The 25221-nt window shown below is 41.7% G+C and overlaps 1 protein-coding gene across 1 annotated transcript; it reads left to right on the plus strand.

Annotated features, from left to right (window-relative positions):
- Positions 1-286: 286 nt before the first annotated feature.
- fndc5b (fibronectin type III domain containing 5b) lies at positions 287-22122 on the plus strand. Its single transcript, XM_034131129.1, has 6 exons — positions 287-703; positions 7029-7147; positions 8801-8999; positions 16075-16164; positions 18869-19056; positions 20524-22122. The coding sequence occupies exons 1-5, from the start codon at positions 631-633 to the stop codon at positions 19006-19008; spliced, it is 621 nt and encodes a 206-aa protein (XP_033987020.1). The 5' UTR covers positions 287-630; the 3' UTR covers positions 19009-19056; positions 20524-22122.
- Positions 22123-25221: the final 3099 nt, after the last annotated feature.

Below are 25221 nucleotides of genomic sequence, written 5' to 3' on the forward strand. Positions count from 1 at the left end.
TTGATTGTCTAGATTTAAAGAGAATTTCAACAAATACAACACATATTAGGGAGCACATAACTCACACTAGCTTTATATTGTACAATAATTGTCCTGAGGTTTAGGCAACCCGTGCGTTGCGTGTGTGTGTGTGTGTGTGTGTGTGTGTGTGTGTGAGAGAGAGAGAGAGAGAGAGAGAGAGAGAGAGAGAGAGAGAGAGAGAGAGAGAGAGAGAGAGAGAGAGAGAGAGAGAGAGAGAGAGAGAGAGAGAGAGAGAGAGAGAGAGAGCCAGGAGCTGTGGCGGCACGTTGCTCTCCGCAGCACTTGCGCATGCCTCCTCTCACCTCTCTCCGGTAGTAGAGCCTCTCCACGCCGCCGCTCCGTCATCGTTAGCCGGCCTGTGAGTCTGGAGGCTCTCCGGTACCGAGACAAACCAACACCACCACCCTTCCTCCCCCCCTTTCTCTCCACCCTCCTCTTCCTCCTCTTCTGGCTCCGCTTCTGCTGCAGCGTCCAAGTTCAGGTGAGCCTCGTCCCCGGAACAACAAGTCCTCTCTCCGGCACCGGGATGCTCGCTCGCTCCTTCCCGTTAAATGTGATGTTATAAATGGGCCGCGCAGGATGTGAAGCCTCGCCAGAAGAAGCAGCAGGATGGAGGCTAAACCCAGATCGTGTGCGGCGGGGCTGCTGCTCCTGCTGGGCTGCCTCTCCTCCGTTCATGCCGGTGAGTTTCACCACAGGTTGATGGGCGATCATTGTGACCAACACATGTGCCGTGGAGTATTGGTGTATGACCACAGCTGTCTGATCATGCATGTAAAGTGCAGCTGATGTGTGACATTGTTATGGATGTGTCAGCTTCTACATTTGCATCAGCTAAAGGCAATAAGCTTTGCAAAGGCTAAACATGGCTGACACAAGTTAGTCTCGTACTGTGTCATGACTTATCGGCTAATATGCTTTATTTGCAAGTTTTCCTCCTCAGTTTGGAGAATATTTCTGGAAACACTGGTCATTTTGATAGACCATCTTTGTTGTAGCCCTCATTGTGATTGGTTGATTAAAGTTCTTGAAAGAATTGGCAAATGTGCACTTAAATAAAGATAACAGGGTGCTAAAACTACACAAAGGTGAACAAATGTGTTGCTTTTTTGCTTTATTGATTTGTTTGATTGTCTGAAAAATTACCTGTACTTATTTTGAAAATCGATTAACCTTCCTAGTCATTTATGCCAAACATGTAAAGGTTCAACCTACAGGCCTTTCATGTTAATTATGTTTGTTAATGTATGTTTATTATCCCAGCAATAATTACAATAAAATAATTTCTGGACCTTTTTATGCCACTTATGATACTTAGCATAATTATCCAGGTGCACACTAACCCTAACCCTAACCCTAACCCTAACTCTAACCACTTATGATACTTAGCATAATTATCCAGGTGCACACTAACCCTAACCCTAACCCTAACCCTAACCCTAACACTAACCCTAACCCTAACACTAACCCTAACCCTAACTCTAAACCACTTATGATACTTAGCATAATTATCCAGGTGCACACTAACCCTAACCCTAACCCTAACCCTAACACTAACACTAACCCTAACCCTAACACTAACCCTAACCCTAACCCCTAACACTAACCCTAACCCTAACCCTAACACTAACCCTAACCCTAACACTAACCCTAACCCTAACTCTAACCACTTATGATACTTAGCATAATTATCCAGGTGCACACTAACCCTAACCCTAACCCTAACCCTAACACTAACACTAACCCTAACCCTAACACTAACCCTAACCCTAACCCTAACACTAACCCTAACCCTAACCCTAACACTAACACTAACCCTAACCCTAACACTAACCCTAACACTAACCCTAACCCTAACCCTAACCCTAACACTAACACTAACCCTAACACTAACCCTAACACTAACCCTAACTCTAACCCTAACACTAACCCTAACACTAACCACTTATGATACTTAGCATAATTATCCAGGTGCACACTAACCCTAACCCTAACCCTAACCCTAACACTAACACTAACCCTAACCCTAACACTAACCCTAACACTAACCCTAACCCTAACCCTAACCCTAACCCTAACCCTAACACTAACACTAACCCTAACCCTAACACTAACCCTAACACTAACCCTAACCCTAACCCTAAACCCTAACCCTAACACTAACCCTAACACTAACCCTAACACTAACCCTAACACTAACCCTAACTCTAACCCTAACACTAACCCTAACTCTAACCCTAACTCTAACCACTTATGATACTTAGCATAATTATCCAGGTGCACACTAACCCTAACCCTAACCCTAACCCTAACACTAACCCTAACCCTAACACTAACCCTAACCCTAACACTAACACTAACACTAACCCTAACCCTAACTCTAAACCTAACACTAACCCTAACTCTAACCCTAACACTAACTCTAACCCTAACACTAACCCTAACCCTAACACTAACCCTAACCCTAACACTAACCCTAACTCTAAACCTAACACTAACCCTAAACCAATATACTTTTTTAATTGGAATTGCAATGTCAAAATATTCAAAAAAATGTAGAATTGAACCAAGTTATGTCCATTGTATCGTACGAAAATCAGATAACGTAAGAAATATAAGGTTGTACGATTACTCAACGTAAAAATGATCGGCGTCAAGTCTATCATAGGATAAGCAAATAAAGTATAAGGCATAGTTGTATAATCCAGCATTAGCCTTACATAATTGAATATACTTGGCTCTCAGACTCTTGGTTGAAAAACAAGACATTTAAAGCTGACACCTTCTCGATTTATCAAGACAACAATCTGTGTTTCCTTGTCCAAAATCCCTCAGCTTCAACAACCACCAAAGCCCTGAAGCAATATGACACAGTATTGAATTTAACGAGGATGAGCTTTCCCCATTCAGACCCCTACATTCAGCACAGATCTAATCATGGTATATTATGCATGGTTCCTCATCTATCTCTCATGCTGTTGCATATGTTTTACCTGCAGCGTCTCACAGCAAGAAGAGCATTCATCCCCTTCGTAAGATCTTGGTTACACTGCGTCCCGCTGAGAGATGACAGATAGGCCTTTGAAAAGCCCAAATCCTGGCGATAAGATCATGTGGGATTTATCTCACCTCCACAGAATTTTGGCTTCCTGAATCTGGAGATGAAATGTGGTTTTGGGATTCTGCCGCCAGCCCTTAGCTCTTTGGCAGCAAATTGCCTTAAGAATGGATGGGAACCCCTCTCTGCTGGTGTGTTGTTTCTGTGGGTGTGTGCAAGTGCTGGGAGATATAAAGCTAGTCAAACAGGGAGTCATAGCAATGTATCACACACATACTCTGCATCCACAAACACAGCCTTAGGGAGCCCAACTGAAAGAGTTTGGCCCCCTACTAAAACATGTCATTTGCCAACACATGTAACAGTCCAGCTTTCTCTGCTGTGATTGTGTTAGCATTGGGCAGCGACACACAGAGTACATTCTTCTTCCTGTAATACCATTATTTGAGTCTGGGAGCAGTTGTCTGAGGCCGGGTGTCTGCAATATTTGCAGAAGTGTGACAATGTGACAATCTAATTTGCAAAACGTGCCAGACTGCAGTTCCTGCTTGTAATCTGGCGGGTAAACAGAGAGGAGGGGAGACAGAGAGGAGGGGAGACAGAGAGGGGAGACAGAGAGGAGGGAGACAGAGAGGAGGGGAGACAGAGAGGAGGGGAGACAGAGAGGAGGGGAGACAGAGAGGAGGGGAGACAGAGAGGAGGGGAGACAGAGAGGAGGGGAGACAGAGAGGGGAGACAGAGAGGAGGGGAGACAGAGAGGAGGGGAGACAGAGAGGAGGGGAGACAGAGAGAAGGAGAGACAGAGAGGAGGGGAGACAGAGAGGAGGGGAGACAGAGAGGAGGGGAGACAGAGAGGAGGGGAGACAGAGAGGAGGGGAGACAGAGAGGAGGGGAGACAGAGAGAAGGAGAGACAGAGAGGAGGGGAGACAGAGAGGAGGGGAGACAGAGAGGAGGGGAGACAGAGAGGAGGGGAGACAGAGAGAAGGAGAGACAGAGAGGAGGGGAGACAGAGAGGAGGGGAGACAGAGAGGAGGGGAGACAGAGAGGAGGGGAGACAGGAGGAGGAGAGGAGGGGAGGACAGAGGAGCATGATGGGATCACACTGAGACACAGACTCGTTAATGGAGAGCAGACGGTAACATGTGGAAGCCAGGAGTCTTTAGCGGCTAACGTTAGCAAAGTCTACAAATATATTTCTGTTAGGTCTTCATCAAATATCATGATATCTTTTACCATATACATGGACAACGATATTGCCACTATATTGTAGGTATTTGTGCTTTCATAACATATTCACAAAATGATATTTTTGATAGATAAATATAAATAATGATAATAAAAATATGATGAATGACTTAGTGAGTAAAGATGAATAATACATATTAGAAAACTACATCACTTTAATGTAAGCAGTGTTTACAAAGGGGAAAAGACAACATTTATGCTATATTACAATATCCCAAAATACAGGTTGATATCTAGTCTTATATCACAATATCAATATAGTATTAATTTATGGACAATCCTTCATTTCTGTGCATGGGATTTGCTCTCCCTTTTGATTTCAAATGTGCCACTAAACCGAGATAAATATGTAATGTATAAATAAATATTCAATGGGCAACAAGCAGATAATAATGACACTAAGCCGTCTGATGTAATGTGTAGAAGCTGTACACCATAATTAGGAAGAAAGGTTGTTGATAAAGGAAATGCAACTGCCTTTCAATACCACAACCACACATTTAACGTCAACTTACTAGCTGTCCTAGGACTTAAAGGTGGGGTAGGTCATTTTGGAGAAACCGGCTCGAGTGCGCTAGAATTTGAAAATACACAACCGGAAAAAATCTGCCACTTCCTCACAGAGCCCCTCCTCCAACACACACGAACGCGCACATGACCAATGAGGGCACGAGATAAGTTTGTGCACAGATGGAAGGCTGACAGGCAGGTAGGCCATCCAGTTATTTGAGCCGGGCCGGCTCAGATGATTGGTCGTGCTTTTTACAGTACTACGGCTTCCACTGATGATATTTATTTATGTATTTGTTGTCAAAGCACTTCAGATATTCATTGCTATCGGGATGTTAAGAGCATTCCATGGAATATAACAAAAAGTGTATCTCGAGCCGGTTTCTCAAACTCACCTACCCCACCTTTAAGTGTTAGTTCTTTTTTTTAAGGGCATCCCCTGAACCTCAAACTACTGATTTGGGTAATTTCCCAAAAGGATTTAACAAAAGTGCAAAAATCCTACACAATAAAACAATAATGAACCAGGTTATTCTCAAAGCACCCACAAAGTCAATTGCACCCCTATGGGCGTGTTAGTATTGTAATATCATTAGTGCAGTATTGGTTGTGAATCAGACCTCGGCTGCAATCCATTTTCCATGAATTCACAAGTCATTTTTCCAACTTAATGACTCTAATCTAGTTTTGCTAATGTTACCCTTCGAGTGGAGGTTCTGCTTAATATATTTTAAACGTGCAATAAGTGATTTGTTTGCCACCTGGGGGCAACAGAAACTAGTTGTAAAAACCTCATTATCGATTATCACCTAATAAAGTTGATGGAGAACATAGCAAACAGTTACCGATTTACATATTCAGCATTCATTTGGAGTTGTTTTTCTCGCCCCCTGATGAATGTAGGGTAATTATTCATGTCTTTCTAAATCTGTTTTGCTCTCTACCAACTCCTAAAGGTAAAAATCAGATTTATAGTTGATCTGATAGCCGCTACTTTGTCTGTCTTATGAATGTTACGTGGGCAGTTAAAAGTGCAATCAGTTTATGAAGTGCTTTCTGTATATATGTGCTTGTCCTATTTTAGAGCACTGAAAAATCCCAGGCGAATGTGTGTGTGCATGCGAGGAGGCATGTGTGTGTTCTGCTGCTTTCTTTCTCCCATGTTGCTTTAAGAAGTCAGCATCATGGACAATTAAACCCTAGCTTTGTTCATAGGAGGCCTTGGGATGCTCTCAGCTAACACCAATTCTTTGTCTCACACACACACACACACACACACACACACACACACACACACACACACACACACACACACACACACACACACACACACACACACACACACACACACACACACACACACACACACACACACACACACACACACACACACACACACACACACACACACACACACAATACCAATCAGTGTTTCTTCTCCACTCTGTGCTCCCTTTACAGTTAATGAGGGAGAAAGTGAGTGAGCGAGTCGGTAATTTAATCAATTATACTTAATCTCCTGATCAACTGAAAATCGCATTGCATTCTGGGATGTGAGGTTCTTTTTTTCAGCCCAATATATCCCCAAGAGTCACACTCTAATGAGATGTGCGTGGGAGAGAGAAAAGCGAGAGGAGAGAGGGAGGTAAAGATAGGAAATGGTGTGTGTGTGTGTGTGTGTGTGTGTGTGTGTGTGTGTGTGTGTGTGTGTGTGTGTGTGTGTGTGTGTGTGTGTGTGTGTGTGAAGAAATCAGATGAGAAAGAGAACACCAAGAGACCTGTGTGTGGTTAGTGAGGCCTGGTATTAATGAAAGCAGAGAGATTAATCTGTAGGAGGTGAAGAGGAGATTTAAGAGGAGGCGGGGCTAAAGAGTAAGAGGAGGCGGGGCTAAAGAGTAAGAGGAGAACAAGTTCAAAGAGAGATGAAGAGGAGAAGTGTGTCTTCAGGTGCACATTTTAGCATCTCCTCCATCATCCTCCATTACAAGGTGTGATGGCAGAATATTAATGACCTGTCTCCTCCTGTGGCCATGCTGCGTGTCTGTGTGTGTGTGTGTGTGTGTGTGTGTGTGTGTGCGTGTGTGTGTGTGTGTGTGTGGTGTGTGTGTGTGTGTGTGTGTGTGTGTGTGTGTGTGCGTGTGTGTGTGTGTGTGTGCGTGTGCGTGTGTGTGTGTTTGCGTGTGTGTGTGTCAGACACCCTGCTGTCAGCTCCACTCAATGTGACCATCACAGACATTGAGGTAAACTCCGCCATGGTCACGTGGGAGATCTCGGAGGGGGACCCTGTCATTGGATTCGCCATCACCCAACAGGTACATGTGTCCGTCATGTGACAGAAAGTTTGAGGATGAAGCAAAGAAACAGCATGAGAGGAAAGGGAGGGCAGTGGTCGTGAAACAGAGCTCAGGAGAGATATTAAGGTACATTAAAAAAAACATTAGTTAAGATTAACTTTAAGGTGATTAATTAAGTTAAGAGGTCCTATTATGCTGTTGGGTGTTATATTGGTTTTTGTGCATGTCAGTGGTCTATAAAGTCTAAAATCCCAAAGTTCCCGCCAGAGGGAGTTTCTCTCCTAATGACATCACTATCTAACACTCGCGCTCCTATTGGCTAGCGCTCCAACACATTGTATGTGAAAGGCTAAGAGGCAGGATGTTGTGATTGGTCAACCAGTTGTCATCTGGTTGGTCAACCAGATGACAACTGGTTGACCAATCACAACAGAGCCGGCCAGCTAACCAATCAGAGCAGACTGGGCTCTGGTTTCAGACAGAGGGTGAGAAGAGGTGCTGCAGCACAGGCAGTGTGAGAAAAATAAAGAGCTGTTTGAACATTAAAGCATGGAGACATGTCTTCTTTTATCAGTTAGCTTACTTATCATAGAAGAGAGAACATGCTCCTTATAACTTAGGACATCATGTAATCCAGTGAAAGATGACCTTTTAAATTAATAGACAATTCAGCATACTTTGAATGTCACCAATTAACCAAAAATGTTAATGTTAAGACATATTAGCTAAATAAACGGCTCTGTGTAATTGAAGCCCTCAAACTGAACCCACATCATATTTCTGCTTCCATCCCCCAAAGTATTCTGGGATCTTGAGTTCCAAAACATAGAGCATGATCACCCCCCAAATAAGCGAAGTAACTAAGTAAGAGAAAAAATAATAATATTGTGACAAAAATGCATAAATTAAATGTTTCATGTTGCACTACAATATTATGTTTCTTCCATCAATAGGGTCCAGTGTGTCCTATCACAGTGAGGGGATGTAGGCCTTTGAATAGCCCTGGTTGAAATGAAATAGACACAGACCAAATAATGAGGCCAACAAGTTGTGGATACTTTCTAAATGTACAAATGTTCCATTAGAAGAATTCTTCGTTAATTAAAAAAGCCCAGAAGGACATTTCCTTTGGTCTATCAGGATCCAGTTGACCTGAGCAAGCAGTAGCTGGGTAATAATGTTCATTTCAAGCAGAGCTCCACGGCCAGAGACACACTCTGTTTCCCTTCTCTTAGTTACACTGCAGAACAATTCCCCTGGGGCTTTATTCAGCTTTTAACTGTTAGCTGTTATCCAAGAGAGGCGTGTTTGCATTTGCACCTTATCAGTCCGTCACCGGAGGGCAGCTTCTGTCGACAGCAGACAGACCCTGGCTTCAGAAATCTACATTTGATATGCAAGGTAGTGGAAAAACAGTTTTATAATGCCTTGAAGGAGCTGAACCTGTGACTTAAGTTCAAGTAATGCAGAGCTTGATTGCAGATATTGCTCCTCAGTATATCAGAACGTGTGCTTGATGCACCAGTATAACCCTGACCTGTGACTTCTCTGCTGAGTTGCTGCCAAAGAAAAGAGGATTTCTCTCTACAGAGACCAAAAATTAAACATTACAACGAGTGCGCTGGCCCTGATTACTCTTCCTCTGCCCTTCTGTTCCCTGCCTTTCTGCAGAAGAAGGATGGACGCATGCTGAGGTTCATCCAGGAAGTCAACACCACCACGCGCTCCTGTGCTCTGTGGGATCTGGATGAGGACACGGAGTACATCGTCCATGTTCAGAGCATCAGCATGGGAGGCAGCAGCCCCCCTAGTGAGCCCGTCCTCTTCAGAACGCCCAAAGAGTCGGAGAAGCAGGCGTCCAAAAGCCCAGGTGAGGGACCAGAACACACTTCTTCACTTTGTACCTGTTTATCTCTGAAGTTACCTGTAGTCAAAAGGTCTACACAACATCTAAGCATTAAATGAATGTTAAGGGCAGAAGTGGGAAGTAGTGGAGTACAAATACTTCGTTACTGTACTTAAGTACATTCTTCTGGTATCAGTACTTTACTCCACTTCTTATTTTTCTGATGACTTTTTACTTTGACTTCTTACATTTTGAACACAAATACCTGTACTTTCTACTTCTTACATGTTGAACACAAATACCTGTACTTTCTACTTCTTACATGTTGAACACAAATACCTGTACTTTCTACTTCTTACATGTTGAACCCAAATACCTGTACTTTCTACTTCTTACATGTTGAACTCAAATACCTGTACTTTCTACTTCTTACATGTTGAACCCAAATACCTGTACTTTCTACTTCTTACATGTTGAACACAAATACCTGTACTTTCTACTTCTTACATGTTGAACACAAATACCTGTACTTTCTACTTCTTACATGTTGAACACTAATACCTGTACTTTCTACTTCTTACATGTTGAACCCAAATACCTGTACTTTCTACTTCTTACATGTTGAACACAAATACCTGTACTTTCTACTTCTTACATGTTGAACACAAATACCTGTACTTTCTACTTCTTACATTTTGAACCCAAATACCTGTACTTTCTACTTCTTACATTTTGAACACAAATACCTGTACTTTCTACTTCTTACATGTTGAACCCAAATACCTGTACTTTCTACTTCTTACATGTTGAACACAAATACCTGTACTTTCTACTTCTTACATGTTGAACCCAAATACCTGTACTTTCTACTTCTTACATGTTGAACCCAAATACCTGTACTTTCTACTTCTTACATGTTGAACACAAATACCTGTACTTTCTACTTCTCACATTTCCCAAACAGGCTGGTTCCTTTAGTTTGAATGTGTGTTTGGTGGCGTGATCATTATTATTTAGAGTCATTGCGTGCCTATTGATTTGAACACGATCCGTGTATCCATCATTTCCTGGTCTTCTCTAAAGAAGAGGGACCAATGAAAACGTTGTCATGTTGCCGTTGTTCAGCATGGAAACATTCATTAGCTAACAATGACATTATTGTTCTATTAATATAAAGGGAGGTCAGGTACTCTTTAAAACAGCTGCTAGTTATGGGTACTTTGTACTGAAGTACATTTCAAAGCCTCTTTACTTTCACTTCAGTAAAGAAGTTTAGTCAGTACTTCTACTTTTACCAGAGTATTTTTAAACACCTGTACTTCTACTTGAGTAAAGGATGTGTGTACTTTTGCCCTCTCTGGTAAAGGGATGCTGGCACTTAAAAAGCTTGCTAAATTGTCCATAATTATGTCTCCATTTACTGTTACGGAAAGAATTCTTTGGTGCAAAAAGCCTTTCAGCAACATTTCATGCATATTTTGTGAAATTCGATCGAAGTCAAAAACAAACTGAGCCTGAAACCAACAGTGTGAGTTTTATCTCGTGCAGAGCAGATGCTTCAAACACATACACAGGCGGGGAGATGATGCAAGTTTAATAGCTGCAAAAGCACACCAACGTTAGTAGAAAAGCACACGGGAACAGAAGCAACCATGCGCTAACACAGAAGAGCAAAATACTGCCTTTCATGGAAATGCAGGCATAAAGTCATCCAACTGTTATATCTGTGTAACCATGCTTCATCACAACAACAACAACAAGGTGATTTGACAATGTAATACAAGCTAAATGCAGAAATGGCTGTCTTTGTGAGAACCCCGACAACATCTCCCATCTCATTGTTCTGATTCTGGAGTGCAGACGGCTGTTATCTGGAACGGCCCAGTTACAGTGGAGCAGCTGCTTCAGAGGACACAGGAAATGCTCATCAGCAGCAAAGTGATAAGGAAACAGGAGAAGACATTAAGGAGAAGCGGTTCCTAAAAACACCCCTGTGTGCTGGCTTGTCGAAAACTAAAAGGCTGTATTGAACTGATAGGGAATACGCTTTGTTCTGTCATTTCTTTAAAAGCATTCAGTGTAAATCTGTAGGAGATAAATATTGTATTTAAAAATATCGAACACCCTTGTGTGTTTTTGTTCGTATTGTTTTCTATTGTGTAATTAAGCACAGTTGAAATTGTAGGTTATTATGTCTTTAAGTTTTCTCTTTTCACCCTCTGTCTGAAACCAGAGCCCAGTCTGCTCTGATTGGTTAGCTGGCCGGCTCTGTTGTGATTGGTCAAAGGCTTAAAGATGTCCCGCCCCTTAGCCTATCACGTACAATGTGATTGAGCGCTAGCCAATAGAAGTGTTACACAGTGATGTCACTATGTTACAGATGTAAACAAAGGAGTCCATTGAAGGCGTTTCAGGCAGAAGGGGAGTGTGTTGGAGAGACGTTGGGATTTTAGCCTTTGGAGACCATTTACATGCACACAAGTAGTAGTAGTAGTAGAACCTTTATTTAGCCAGGAAAATCAATGAATAACAAATTCTTATACCTACTGTAGGGAAAGCATGAAAGGGCCTCTTTAAGAAACAATAACAATTTTCCGACTTGATACTCGTATGAAATAGCTGCTACGATAGCGGCGTTTTGCGTGTTTAGTTGGACGATTTGTCCCGATGTTAAGGGACTGACTTGTTTTGTTTTCTCCTTTAGCAAGTTTTGTGTGTATATGTGTGTTTATGGAAGCATTCATTAGCGGTGCTGATTAAATCTCCTAGCCATTAATGCTACCCTTCCCCTTCTAAGCGGGTATTAATCAGCCTGACCCCATTTAGTGTCTGCAGACACAATGCAACACAACACACAATCTGTGCTCCTCTCTGTCTGGTGATCGTTCTCTGTATCTGCCTGGCTTCCAGTCTGGAACTCATATGCCAATATAACAAAACATTGCAAAAAAATCTAAAGTTTTTATCATGTAGTGAATATGATGTGTAGTGTTGATGTGTAGTGTTGATGTGTAGTGTTGATGTGTAGTGTTGGTTATTACGTTATACAAGGAGCTGCAAAATCTGCAGTTCTTGTAAATCAATCTTTCCCAGCAGTAACACATTGCACGCCCTCCTTGCTACAGTATCAGAGCTGTTTATGCCTTTAATGTATCTCTGACAGCGGTGCAGCAGCCTGCTTGCAGTATTCAGTTTAGACCAGAACAACCACAGGGTTTTCCCAGTACAGGTGCAATGGTATTTGTCTTCCTAACACAAGCTTGAAGTCGGGAATTGTAGAAGCATGAATTACTTCTTATGGAGTTTTGCTTGACGTTTTCTACATAGAACAAAGAAAATAGGGCCAGGCTTGTGGACAGGTGTATTTGACTCATTGGAGTTTGTTTTAGCCTCAGGTTTAACTCAAGTTCTAATAATTTGATTATCCTCTAATTAAAGCCACTTTTAATGATTGCGCCTGTCAGGTACGGTAAATACTGTTATAAGGTTATACATATTTTATTGCACCTATCCCTCATGCATGAATAATCCATCCATCCATTCATTACCAACCTCTTACCCGGAGTCCCAAACTTCTCTTTCCCTGCCACATCAACAAACTCTGACTGGGCGATTCCAAGTTATTCCGAGTTATAATTCCTCCAACTGGTCCTGGGTCTGCCCCTCCATCTCTTCCCAGCAAACCTCAGTGGCTCCTTTCTATGCTAAGGAGCAAAGGCTGAACTCAAAGTCCCTCCTGGATGACTGAACTCCTCACCTTATCTCTAACGGCCCCAACACACGGCGGCGTGCGTTGAATGGGGAGACGTCACGCTTCGCCGAACTGCATTGTGGGAGCAAAGTGTACAATTGCTCGCTTCAAAAGTAGAGCAATGTTCTACTTTTGAAGCTTCAACGGAAGCGTCAGCCAATCGAGTCATATGCCAGTACAAGCTCTAGCCAATCAAACCGCTGCTTGTGTGTCCGGGGCGGGAGATTCATGTGATCGGTTGTTGGTCGAGCGTCAGACACGCCCGCCGGCAAGCTTCAACGCACGCCGCCGTGCGTAGGGGCCGTAACATTGATGCCAGCCACCCAACTGAGAAACCCAATGCGACCACTTGTATTCCCAATCCAGTTCTTTCGGTCATCCCAAAACTGACCATAGGTGAGAGTAGGAACAAAGTTGGAACTCTCTCACATATGGCATGAACAATAAATACATATGTAATATAAATGTATGCATGATCCATGATGCCAGACATACAGAACATTTGAAATGCATTGCAAAAATAGCCTATTTTGATAATGTTAGATGTTAGAGACACACCAACACTTCACAAACCATGAGCTCAAGCCTCATTAAGGGAAGCCATGCTCCAGCAGGCTACTCTGTAATTGGCACCCTCATCCAAGCATACTTTTATATTACCTGTAAGATAGACTGAGGTCTGTTGAGCGTTCATTTGAAAGTATTTCGCTGTTGTTCAGTCTGAAGGGACAACGTGCAGAGAGAAGTAGACTTACAGATACAAGACGACACAACCCAAACATATCTTATTCAGGGATGGTCTGCTCTCACATCAGAAACATGTATTCAGCTAAGAGGGTTCACCATGGCAACAGGAGACTTGTGAGCATAGAAAAACGATTTCCCTCAAACTCGTAATGGAAGCAGGAGGATGATCATCACGCTCTTCACCCTGCCCATAGAGTTATGTCTGTGCTTCTTTTTTTTCAAGTTGGCAAATATGACTTTGAACAAGCTTATCCTCACTTCTGGAAAATGATCTTGAACCTCTAAATACTTACCTACTTTACCTAAAAACACATTAAGCTTCTTTGGAATGCTTCAATGGTTTGTTTGTGTTGTTCTTGACCATTAATTACCCTTGGCTTTGAGTTCAAACATACACTATAAAAGAAGTGGAGGTAGCCGCCTATGGGTTTGTGGACGGCTTTTTTAACCACAAGTCGTCCACAACCACAAAAGAGAAGAGATACTGTAAGTACAACCAAACTCTTTGCAAGACATTCTTAGGCCATCAAATTGTTAAATCACATACTGTGAAAGGGTCAAAAACGTAAAATTACCTGTCAATCACAAGGTAGCCTTTTCCTTAATCATACTTTGCTTTATCGTCTGATTTCCTCTGAATCGGAACATAGTTCAAAATCAACATCATGCTTTATTGGGAAAGACTTAAAAGTAGTGTTTGAGACCATTAACTCATTAGGGAAATGATTACTGAGCTAATCAATCCAGTAAGAAGTAGGGTCATTTTCTCATTAGGCGCTTTCACACCAAGTACTTTGCCGTACTTAGTTCATCAGAACTTAGTTCATCAGAACTCTTTAGTTCTCATGAACTAAGTACAGATCGCGTTCACACCGGAATAAGTCCCTGAGGGAGGATTACGCAAATGAAGCCGCTGACGTCACTTCTTCTTCTTCTGCTTTTGGTTTACTGGCAGGCCGCAAACCACTTCACGGCGTATCCTGCCACCCGGAGTCCCCGGCCGGAAGTCCCCGGAGTTGGGGAAGGCTTCAGTAGAAGCTGCTGGGACTCCCAGCAGCTTCTACTGAAGCCTTCAGAGGAAATCGCCAGAACGCCGACACCTCCTCATCTCCACCACTCCCACGTTTTATTTTGTGTTGCCATAAGTTAGTCTCTCTGCGTTTGTGCGCTGGGCTAATGCTAATGCTAATAATGCTAATGCGAGCAAATAAAATGGCGGCTTCACAAACTTTTTGGGAGTTTTACGGGGCGTGGTTTGCAATCCGCCCAGCCAATCAGAAATGGGAACCCTTTTCTCCCACGAAAGTACCTGCTCTCTAGCAGGGACTGAAAAGGGGGTGGAAAGGTTCATGAACTAAGTTCTAGTTCCGGATTTTTTTGGTGTGAACGCACATTTTCGGAACTATATCGGAACTATACTGGGAAAAGTACTCCGGTGTGAAAGCGCCTACAGACTTCTCTAGAATCCATCTTCTTTTTGCAAGCAGTGGAGTTGCCCCCTGCTGGCCATTAGAAATAATGCAGGTTTAAGACACTTCTCATTGGCTTCACTTCTCAAACCTGGATTTTGTCACTTCGTTGAGACCACCCCCTTCTGGAGATATTTAGGAATTGTATGCACGGTTTATCAAAAGCTTCTTAACAAGTAAGCCAGTAATAGTTAATGAGCCCTGTCTCCATGAAAATCTGACCCCTTTTTTAATGAAATACAGTATTACATTTATGTTTCTTCACTTCTAAATGTAATGTAACAAAATGCAATGTTATACCCTCTTATATTTATATTACTGCAAAATGGTTATTTCATTGCTTTGAGATTTTAGTAGCAGTGGCAATCTAAACACTCCAGCTGTAAGCAAAATACAGTCAAAAAGGCCCCTCAAAACTAGTGGGTTCTATAGACCCCTCTAATAATGTAAAGTACAATAACTTATTTATTGACTTGTTTACATTTTTTTACTGCCTTGACCGTATTTGTCTTGTATTTGTATTTGTATGGTAATGTTGTATTGTTCTGTAAGCGTACTGTTCTATGCATCATAGGTCCAATTTGTAGTCACTTTATATAGTATATATTCAAAGTCTTTAGCTTGTATTGTCAAACGATACTTATACTGTCTGTTATGTGTGATTGCACCATTGGGAATGCTTGGAATTTCGCTGTACTCTGTGTAGTGACAATAAAGGAATCTATCTATCTGATGTGTTCATGCCATATTCACAACTGCAGGAAATTATCATTTTGCCCAGGGTCTTTTTGGGCTAGCACCAGGCTTCAGAGAGTTATGGTTCGGACTGTGTTCAAACCTTGAGCCCTGTGACTGGTGCCAGCTTCCTGTCAGACGGAGAAGCACAAAGAGTGATGGGGTTTGTGATGCAGCCCTCTGTCTCTGGAGGCCGCTGCTCTCACTTAACTTTAATTACACTGGCCACAAAGGGAAATGAACACCTCTCTGCTCTCCTGTCGCCCTGCTCTATTCTTTTATCTTTCCCTGCAGAGTTTCAGAGAGGTGGCAATTTCACTTTCACTCTCTGGTACAATAAATCGCAGCGTCCTCAGAGGCACTTTGTTGACTCTGAGTGTGTTTGTTTTCTCCCCAGATGAGGTGACAATGGAGGAGGTTGGTCAGGATGCTCAGCTGAGGGCTGGAGAACTCATCATCATTGTTGTGGTGCTCATCATGTGGGCAGGTAATCTTCCTCTTCAGCGACACACATTCTTCACTGCAGCCCTTTAAGGACTCCACTGTCTCTGGGGCAAACACGCATCTGACTGAGGTTATATGAAGAGACTAACTGCAGTGCTTTCAGGATGATGAAAGCTTTTTTTTGTGACCAGCACCAGGTTGAAATAGACAGAAAAGTGTTTTCGGGAGGAAACTGCAATCACAGTTTGAGATTTAGGATGTATGTAATAGATGCTTTTTCTACATTGAAGAAGTAATTTGATAATAAAACACTTTATTTTAGGTTCTGAGGTTAAACCTATAGTAGGTTTGTAAATTGAAGTAGCTTTTTTCATCTTTAAAGGTCCCCTATTATACTGTTTTTCATCAATATATTATAGGTCTCAGATATATACAGAACATGTCTCTGAAGTGTTTGGCTCCAAACACCAAACAGATCATTGCAGCATTACCCATAATCCCCTCTGTTTCAGCCCTGTTTCCAAAGTGCTGATTCTCTGTCTGTTACTTTAGATGAAAATAAGGAGCCCCTCCCCACGCCCCTCTGAGAGACATTTGGTTACAAAGAACTCAATGGTGCTCTAGGAGGAGATTCAGGTGATGAGGTGGAGGGGGGGGTTACCTTGGTTGCTGATTGGCTAATGGTTACACAAGACAAAACATCGTTATGACATCATCAAGTGTCCAAAATCTGATCAGCTCATTTTCAGACAGGTTTTTATAGAAATCAGGACAAAAAGTGAGAAAATCTTTTTTCCTGAAACTTTCAGAGTCTCTTTCCAGATGTTTATAAAAGACATGAAAAAGTTAGTTTTGCATAATAGGTGACCTTTAAATGGCTATAAAATTGCCTTTACATTGTAATTGTTAGAGACAGTGTAGGATTTGGTTGCATCCAGTGTAGCAGTTTACCCCGAGGCTCCCTCCTCCTGTTACAACACTGCGTTAATAAGCCTCAAAGTGCAAAACCGTGGTATCTTTCAGGACCTTCACCTCACTCAGTGGCTTCTCCTAGCGTAAAACTACTTTAGCAATTATGAGCAACATCATCTGGGCAGCGTCTCTTGGAACTATGGTGGTCATTAGGCAACATACAAAAGCAAAAGGCCCGTTCTAGAACAAAAGATTGGTTTGGTTTGTCTGTCATGAGCCACAAAAACGTATTCCCAGCCCCTGCCGTCAGTGCAACACACAGTAGACCTAGAGAAAGAAATGAGAGAGTAAAATAGTGCAATAAGAAATAGTGCTAGTGATACAACCGTGAATGTGTTGATGAAATAAGTAAACTATGTACATGTAAGATAGAAAAACATGTTGACGTCAGACGGATAACTTTATCCATATAAAAGCTTTACTTTCAAAGGAGATATTCGGGACCTTCATCTAGAGTGCAAATAGATAAAAAAGTAAAGTCACATTTCTATCATTCAAAAGATTCAAAGGTTTTAGTGCCATATGCACAAAGCTACGGTGTAGAAATGGCAATGAAATTATTCTGACCTGAGCTCCTCCAACAATGCAACATATAATAAAACACAAATACAAAATACAAAGTAGTGCAAAAAGACTACATCGTGATATTCCAATAAACTGTTGCATCAGTATCCTGCAACAAGATAAAGGACTGAGGTTGCTTATTATCACAGCCTCCCAGCCATTAGCTGTGCTGCAGTTCTCCTTTTGTGCATCATAGCACTGTTCTACAGATGCACACGGCTGTGTAAAATATCTTCCAACCCACTAAACAAAGTTTAATGAGATACAAATATGGCCTGAATACTGTATGTTGCAGATACAGTAAGAACAAGCAGGCTGGATCCCCTTTGCCTATTACCCACGAGAGCAAAGAGAGGCTGAGAATCAAAGAGAGTTGGAGGGAAAAGGAGGGCAGGGGGATGACAAAGACTGGAAATGAAGAAGGTGAATTGGGTTTTAATTGGGCCCATGAGGCTTTCTGGGGGATGTCACTGTGAGGTATCCAATCCTAGCCTTGGGTATCGTAGCGATCAGATGAATGGAGGTTGATATAAGCAGAACAGCCCAGACTGAAGCCCGTTCCTCCCGCTTCTCCACCGTCATGAATTATTCTCTTTCTTATTTTTTCTGTGCTTGTTATCTATCTCTCTTCGCATCTATCTCCCCCTTGAATCTCCTTCACTGAAGGCAGGCCTCACATGGCTATCTTGTCATCGAGTTCATATCTCCGTGTGTGAGTTTCACCCTATTCATATCCCTCGCTTCAGTTTGGTCTGCTTTATTGACATTTCAAAGACGGTTGAATAAATGGAGAATTAGAAGAACACCTAATCACCTCCTACACCTCTTAATGGAAGATGTGTTGCTTTGTATCGAGGTGAATAGGGCTGGAAATAAGGTTTTTCCTTGTGTTCACCGAAATGGGGACAAAGTAATTCAACAGAGAACCATTTTAGATTTTCCAAATGTTATCAGTCAGAATCTATCACTTTTTTTTAATAGAAAAACTACTGCAGCATAGTAGCTTTAATTACTGTTCAAATTGGCAAATATTTCCATTCTTACTTGCTTGTTCCGGGGCTTTTTGAATTAAAATAAATATAAGTACGTATCCCAAACTAGCCATAACTTAACATGACAAACCATCGTCATTTTTTGCTCGTTACATACCGACGCTTGTTAGTACACTCTTTTTATGCACGGTTTGATTATGATGTCCATTTGTCTCCCAGGGGTGATAGTCCTGTTTTGTCGCCAGTACGACATCATCAAAGACAACGAGCCCAACAACAACAAGGACAAAGCCAAGAACTCCTCAGAGTGCAGTACTCCAGAGCACCCACGGGGGGGAATACTGCGCAGCAACGTCTGAGACCAGCAGAGCCTCGTGCAATAACCGACTCCTCCAACCTCAGGACAGGTGAGGAATGACCTTCTCATAGCCTCAGACAAAGGACATGACATCCTATTGCAAAGACTAGAGCACTTAGTTGGCATAAAGGGAACTGCTTTAGGCTTAGATCTATCTGAACGGTCTCAGTTGGTATGTGTCAACAATGAATCTTCCATGCAAACTAATGTTAGCCATGGAGTGCCACAGGGCTCAGTGCTTGGACCTATGTTGTTCACATTATAACCAACAATACAAAGAGTACTAGCTAATTAGAAGGAAGTGCCACATGCTTTGTTGCAGCAAAACTATATATTTTCAGAGCAATGTGCGTTTGAGGTTAACAGGCTGTCAGAAAAAAAGCATTTGAGCCAATGGGGTTTGGCGTTTCAGAATAATGGGCTGTCTTAAAAATGGGCAGGGCTCTAAACTTAAAGGTGGGGTAGGTAAGTTTGAGAAACCGGCTCGAGGTACACTTTTTGTTATATTCCATGGAATGCTCTTAACATCCCGATAGCAATGAATATCTGAAGTGCTTTGACAAAAAATCCATTAAAAAATGTCATCTGTGGAAGCCGTAATACTGTAAAAAGCACGACCAATCATCTGAGCCGGCCCGGCTAAAATAACTGGATGGCCTACCTGCCTGTCAGCCTTCCATCTGTGCACAAACTTATCTCGTGCCCTCATTGGTCATGTGCGCGTTCGTGTGTGTTGGAGGAGGGGCTCTGTGAGGAAGTGACAGATTTTTTCCGGTTGTGTATTTTCAAATTCTTGCGCACTCGAGCTGGTTTCTCCAAAATTACCTACCCCACCTTTAAGCATATTTGTAGCATTTTATCACGTAGCCATGAAGCATATATTTGAAACTCTGAGACGCTTTTTGTTTTAAAACGAGTCCACTATATACAATAAGTACGTTGGAGAAAGACTTGTCAGCCAACTCACAGACTAGTTCATTAGCTAGCTATACAGCTGATACCGATCTGCTAATGACAGTCATTTCCGCCGAAGGAATGGCAGTCCTCGTCTGGAATTGAAAAGCCTGATTTTGTCTCTGCCTGAAATCAAGAACCCATTGTTTATCAAAAAATAATCAAATGTGGAGGAGTCAATATGCCACCATTACCATCCTGTACTGCTGATTCTGGAGTGCTGAAATGGGAAGTAGGCCTAGCTACGTAAATGGAACAGGGTTCAGCTAACAGGTCATTTTGTAATAATACATTTTAAAGGTCCCCTATTATACTGTTTTTCATCAATATATTATAGGTCTCAGATATATACAAGGGGGGGGGGGGGGGGATTACCTTGGTTGGTGATTGGCTAATGGTTACACAAGCCAAAACATCGTTAAACATGAACAAGTGGATTTTGCATAATAGGTGACCTTTAAGATGTTTCTCATTGTATGTACTTTTCTTTCCAGTCTTCACTATATCTGAACTTTTACTGTACTTTGTCTCTCATCAAGTTCAGTCAATGTGTTTCCTCCAGACCCTGAGACCAACAGAAAGCCATCGTACTGAAGCACCGACAAACCATTACAGAAACCCTTCCTTTACATAATGAAGAACTCTTCCGAAACAACGGACACACATGTGAACAGTCAGAGATGAAACAGAAGAGGGCAAACCTACATTTACATTTGTTGTGAGTGACCAAAACTGGACTGCAGCCTATACTCTGGTCGATATAAACACATACAAGTGACTGTCAAAGCATGGAGGGGATGTATTCTCCTCTGAACAAGAACTGCTTGATTCAGACGTTCTGGGTACTTTTCATCAGTGGCATCGAATCCCAGAAGTGGATCATCAAACATGGAAGTCTGGTTGTTGTTTGTTTGGCTTCAAAGGTCAGACATGGCAGAACAGTGTGTCACCTGGGAACACCTGAATCAGATGGTTGAGGTAAAAGTCAGCACACAACTAAACAACATCAAGACTTTTTCTATCCTTCTATCTACATTCCTTCCTTCCTGTCTTAACAGCCCTTTGTGTAGCAGCCCATCTATCTCCCTGTCTTTCTTTGATTGTCTCTAATAAGCACAGTGATGTTTGGTGCTCCTGCTAATGTGATTGTTTGAGCCCTCACAATCCCAGTTTAATGCGGTATAATTATGTTATTTGGTCAGAAATATTGCACGTTGAGTCTTGTCTCCTGCCTTGTGCCATCAGTTAAATGATGCATCTTACTTTCTGATAGGTAACCTTAACGCCTTGTCACTTTGTTTTTTCAAATCTCACCATACTGTCCTTATATGAGTTGGATGACACTGTCTGAATACATCCATCATTCAGATAAAGTTCAAGGCTTGACCAGGCAATCTTTCATCACAGTCTCACTTCAAATACAAATTGTAAGTTAACCTCAGTGTCAATCTTTGAGCTTTCCTTGTTGTTCATCACTGCATTGTCAGCACCATATGTAGGATGTGCAAGGATTTGAGACATCATTTATAATGAAATATACACAACGTTTGGCTGAGTTTTTATTGTGGTTGGCCTGAAACCAGCATGGAAACCAGACTGTAGGAGAATACTGATAAACTGTTTTATTATGTAAACCATTTTCTCTGAGACCCCTTCTGAATCTTGAATTAACATGCAATGCTGTGAAGAGATAGAGGGAAACACATTCAATTGGCCGTCCAATCAAAACTGTCATGAATGTGTAGTCAACAAGCTAATAGATCAAATCTTATATTTCTACCAATTCACATCCAATGTTGATATCCCATATTTTCCTTCTTGTCAACATTTTATGAAAAGACCAATGAATTTATGCCACAGAACAACTTCTTAGCCAAAGCCCAACACATCTTATTTCCGTGTGTCATAATGCTCCATTGTTGTTTAAAGACCTTGACTAACATAGCAATGAGCAATGATCATATTGTTGCACATTCCTTCATCAATCACGGTTTATTTTCAGTCAATCTCACGACATCCTGATGCTGTAGAAACCAACCGATTCGCGAAATGTGTATCAATCTGCAGCTGGAAATAGTCACTATTTACTCAGTTTAGCTCACATTTGCTTTAAAAAACGTAAGTGCCCAGCTATTAAAGGAAGTTACAGAGCTTTATTTAACACTAGAACCGCCAGAGGTCGCTGTATACCTAAAACCGCCAACGGGTCAAATTTACCCGCTATTGATTTTCAAGGTACAATGTTCTTTTATTTATCATGTAGAACAGTGATCGCACAGGGATGAAACTTATACCAATAGAATCTGTGGACTCTCAGCTTTTCATGATATAGTTTGTGCAGATAGCATGAAGTATAGCATATTGCTACCAGTGCTGATTTAAACGCTTGGTGTTAGACTTGTGTTTTGTTTAGGTACAAATCTCTCCATCTCTCTCTCTATCTCTCTCTCTCTCTCTCTCTCTATCTATCTATCTATCTATCTATCTATCTATCTATCTATCTATCTATCTATCTATCTATCTATCTATCTATCTATCCTATCTATCTATCATCCATCCATCCATCTCATCTATCTATCTATCTATCTATCTATCTATCTATCTATCTATCTATCTATCTATCTATCTATCCATCCATCCATCCATCCATCCATCCATCCATCCATCCATCCATCCATCCATCTATCTCTCTCTCTCTCTCTCTCTCTCTCTCTCTCTCTCTCTCTATCCATCCATCCATCCATCCATCCATCCATCCATCCATCTATCCATCCATCCATCCATCCATCCATCTATCTATCTATCTATCTATCTATCTCTCTCTCTCTCTCTCTCTCTCTATCTATCTATCTATCTATCTATCTATCCATCCATCCATCCATCCATCCATCCATCTATCTATCTATCTATCTATCTATCTATCTATCTATCTATCTATCTATCTATCTATCCATCCATCCATCCATCCATCTATCTATCTATCTCTCTATCTATAAGGAACCGCAGTAGACAAAAGGCGTTGCTATAGCAACACGTCATGTTTATGCTGCATTTTCTATGAGGTAAATATTACGCGCTGGCGGATATAGGTATAAATGGCAATTTTTTGGGCGATTATTTCAATCTGACTTCTTATTGACAATTTTTAACAACAGAGGGTGCTACATAACACACTTTCAGGAAAAGTCACGGACTGGGAGACTTTAATATTTTATTGAAAAAAAGTGACATACAATCAAAATACAGCTGCAGGTCAAATTGACCCGTTGGCGGTTCTAGTGTTAAACATTTGTGAGCTGTTTTTAAAGATTCCCTTACTCAGTACCAAATTGTCTTTGGGCTGGGGGCCAAAGAGCAACTAGGAAAGTCGTAATATTGAAAGACAGCCACGCATTTTTGGTTTTGGTCTTTTCATGGAGTTTGTTGACAAAAAGATAAACATGGCAACCTAATATATCGAAGCAAAAACAAATGGATATATCATTACTATGTGCGGCACATTCTGACACCCTATTATTAAAGGACAAATCATTGCCTACATAATCATAGTTACCAGCTCATTGAGGACTTTATGTGAAGTACTAAAGGATTATTCAGCTGAAGATAAAACTTCATTATCTTTTTGTGGGCTTCCTGTTCAATTACGATCTGTTCTGCACATCATTGCAATGCATTGGACCCCAACCCCTGCAGAGTTCACTAAAGAGTCAGACAGAGAAACGCTGCAAAGCTGAACTCAGCATACTTGCAGCCAAATTAGAGATAATGAGCAAATGTCTGAATGCCTCGCTGGTTGTGATGACTGCTAATCATCACTGCACTCACACATATTCACTCACAGGGTTTTATATACTGCGTTGTGTATTTAAATACCGGCCTGTGCTGAAAGAGACAGCCATTACTTTCCCATCTCAATCATCAGCTCTGCCAACACACGAACCCTCTGCCCTGACATCCATGTTTCACTCTGTCCCTTTCTTTCCTCCTCCATCCCTCCTCCGCTCTGTTTCACATTTATGACTTTCTCCATCCTCTGTTGCAATGCTCTATTTCTCATGTATCCCTCTAGCCGTCCTGGTTTCCTCACTTCTAGCTTCCCCTCTTTCTCATGATATCTGCCCTCAGACTCCCGTTATCCTCCCTCTTCCTCTCCGCATCACCTCTTCTCCCTCGCGCTCGGCTTCGATCCACTTCCCATCCCTAATTTGTCACCTGTTCCTCTTGGGATGGCTTGAGCGGACACTTCTCCCCGTAAACAAGTGAGGGGAAATAGACAGAATGGAGGAGAATAAAAGAATCGATTAAAGAAAGCTGACAGGAAAGGTAGAGATATAATAGGACAGGAAAAAGGACCACTTTATCTACACTATTAATAAGAACATAAATAAAAAGAACAGGAATTGTCAGATGTAAAGAGGACACATCATTGACCATTTGAGAGATAGTTAAAGCTGGGTGTGTACTATTCAGCTTTGGCTATATTTTGGACATTTGGCTTTTAAAGATTGGTGTCTTTAGTTACATGTCTTTTATTACTATATCATGTAATGAGCCCTCATGGCATATTTAAGATAAGATGGAGGTTTATTTATCCCCGTGGAAGATTCAGGCGTATATAATTTATTTAAGACCATTCAACACTTTAAGAGGGTTATTATTATTTAAGTCACCTTGAAACATTGAAAAGTCAGTCAGACAGCATTTTTAATCTTAAAGATCTTATGTTAGTTTAAGTAGCTAGCCGAAGCTAATACAATATGCAAGAGATTAAAGGTGGGGTAGGTAATTTTGGAGAAACCAGCTCGAGTGCGCTAGAATTTGAAAATACACAACCGGAGAAAATCTGCCACTTCCTCACAGAGCCCCTCCTCCAACACACACGAACGCGCACATGACCAATGAGGGCACGAGATAAGTTTGTGCACAGATGGAAGGCTGACAGGCAGGTAGGCCATCCAGTTATTTTAGCCGGGCCGGCTCAGATGATTGGTCGTGCTTTTTACAGTACTACAGCTTCCACAGATGATATTTATTTATGGATTTTTTGTCAAAGCACTTCAGATATTCATTGCTATCAGGATGTTAAGAGCATTCCATGGAATATAACAACAAGTGTATCTCGAGCCGGTTTCTCAAACTTACCTACCCTACCTTTAAGAGGGTTATTATTATTTAAGTCACCTTGAAATATTGAAAAGTCAGTCAGACAGCATTTTTAATCTTAAAGATCTTATGTTAGTTTAAGTAGCTAGCCGAAGCT

Source organism: Trematomus bernacchii, unplaced genomic scaffold (genome assembly GCF_902827165.1).
Source record: "Trematomus bernacchii unplaced genomic scaffold, fTreBer1.1, whole genome shotgun sequence".
Lineage (NCBI taxonomy): Eukaryota > Metazoa > Chordata > Actinopteri > Perciformes > Nototheniidae > Trematomus > Trematomus bernacchii.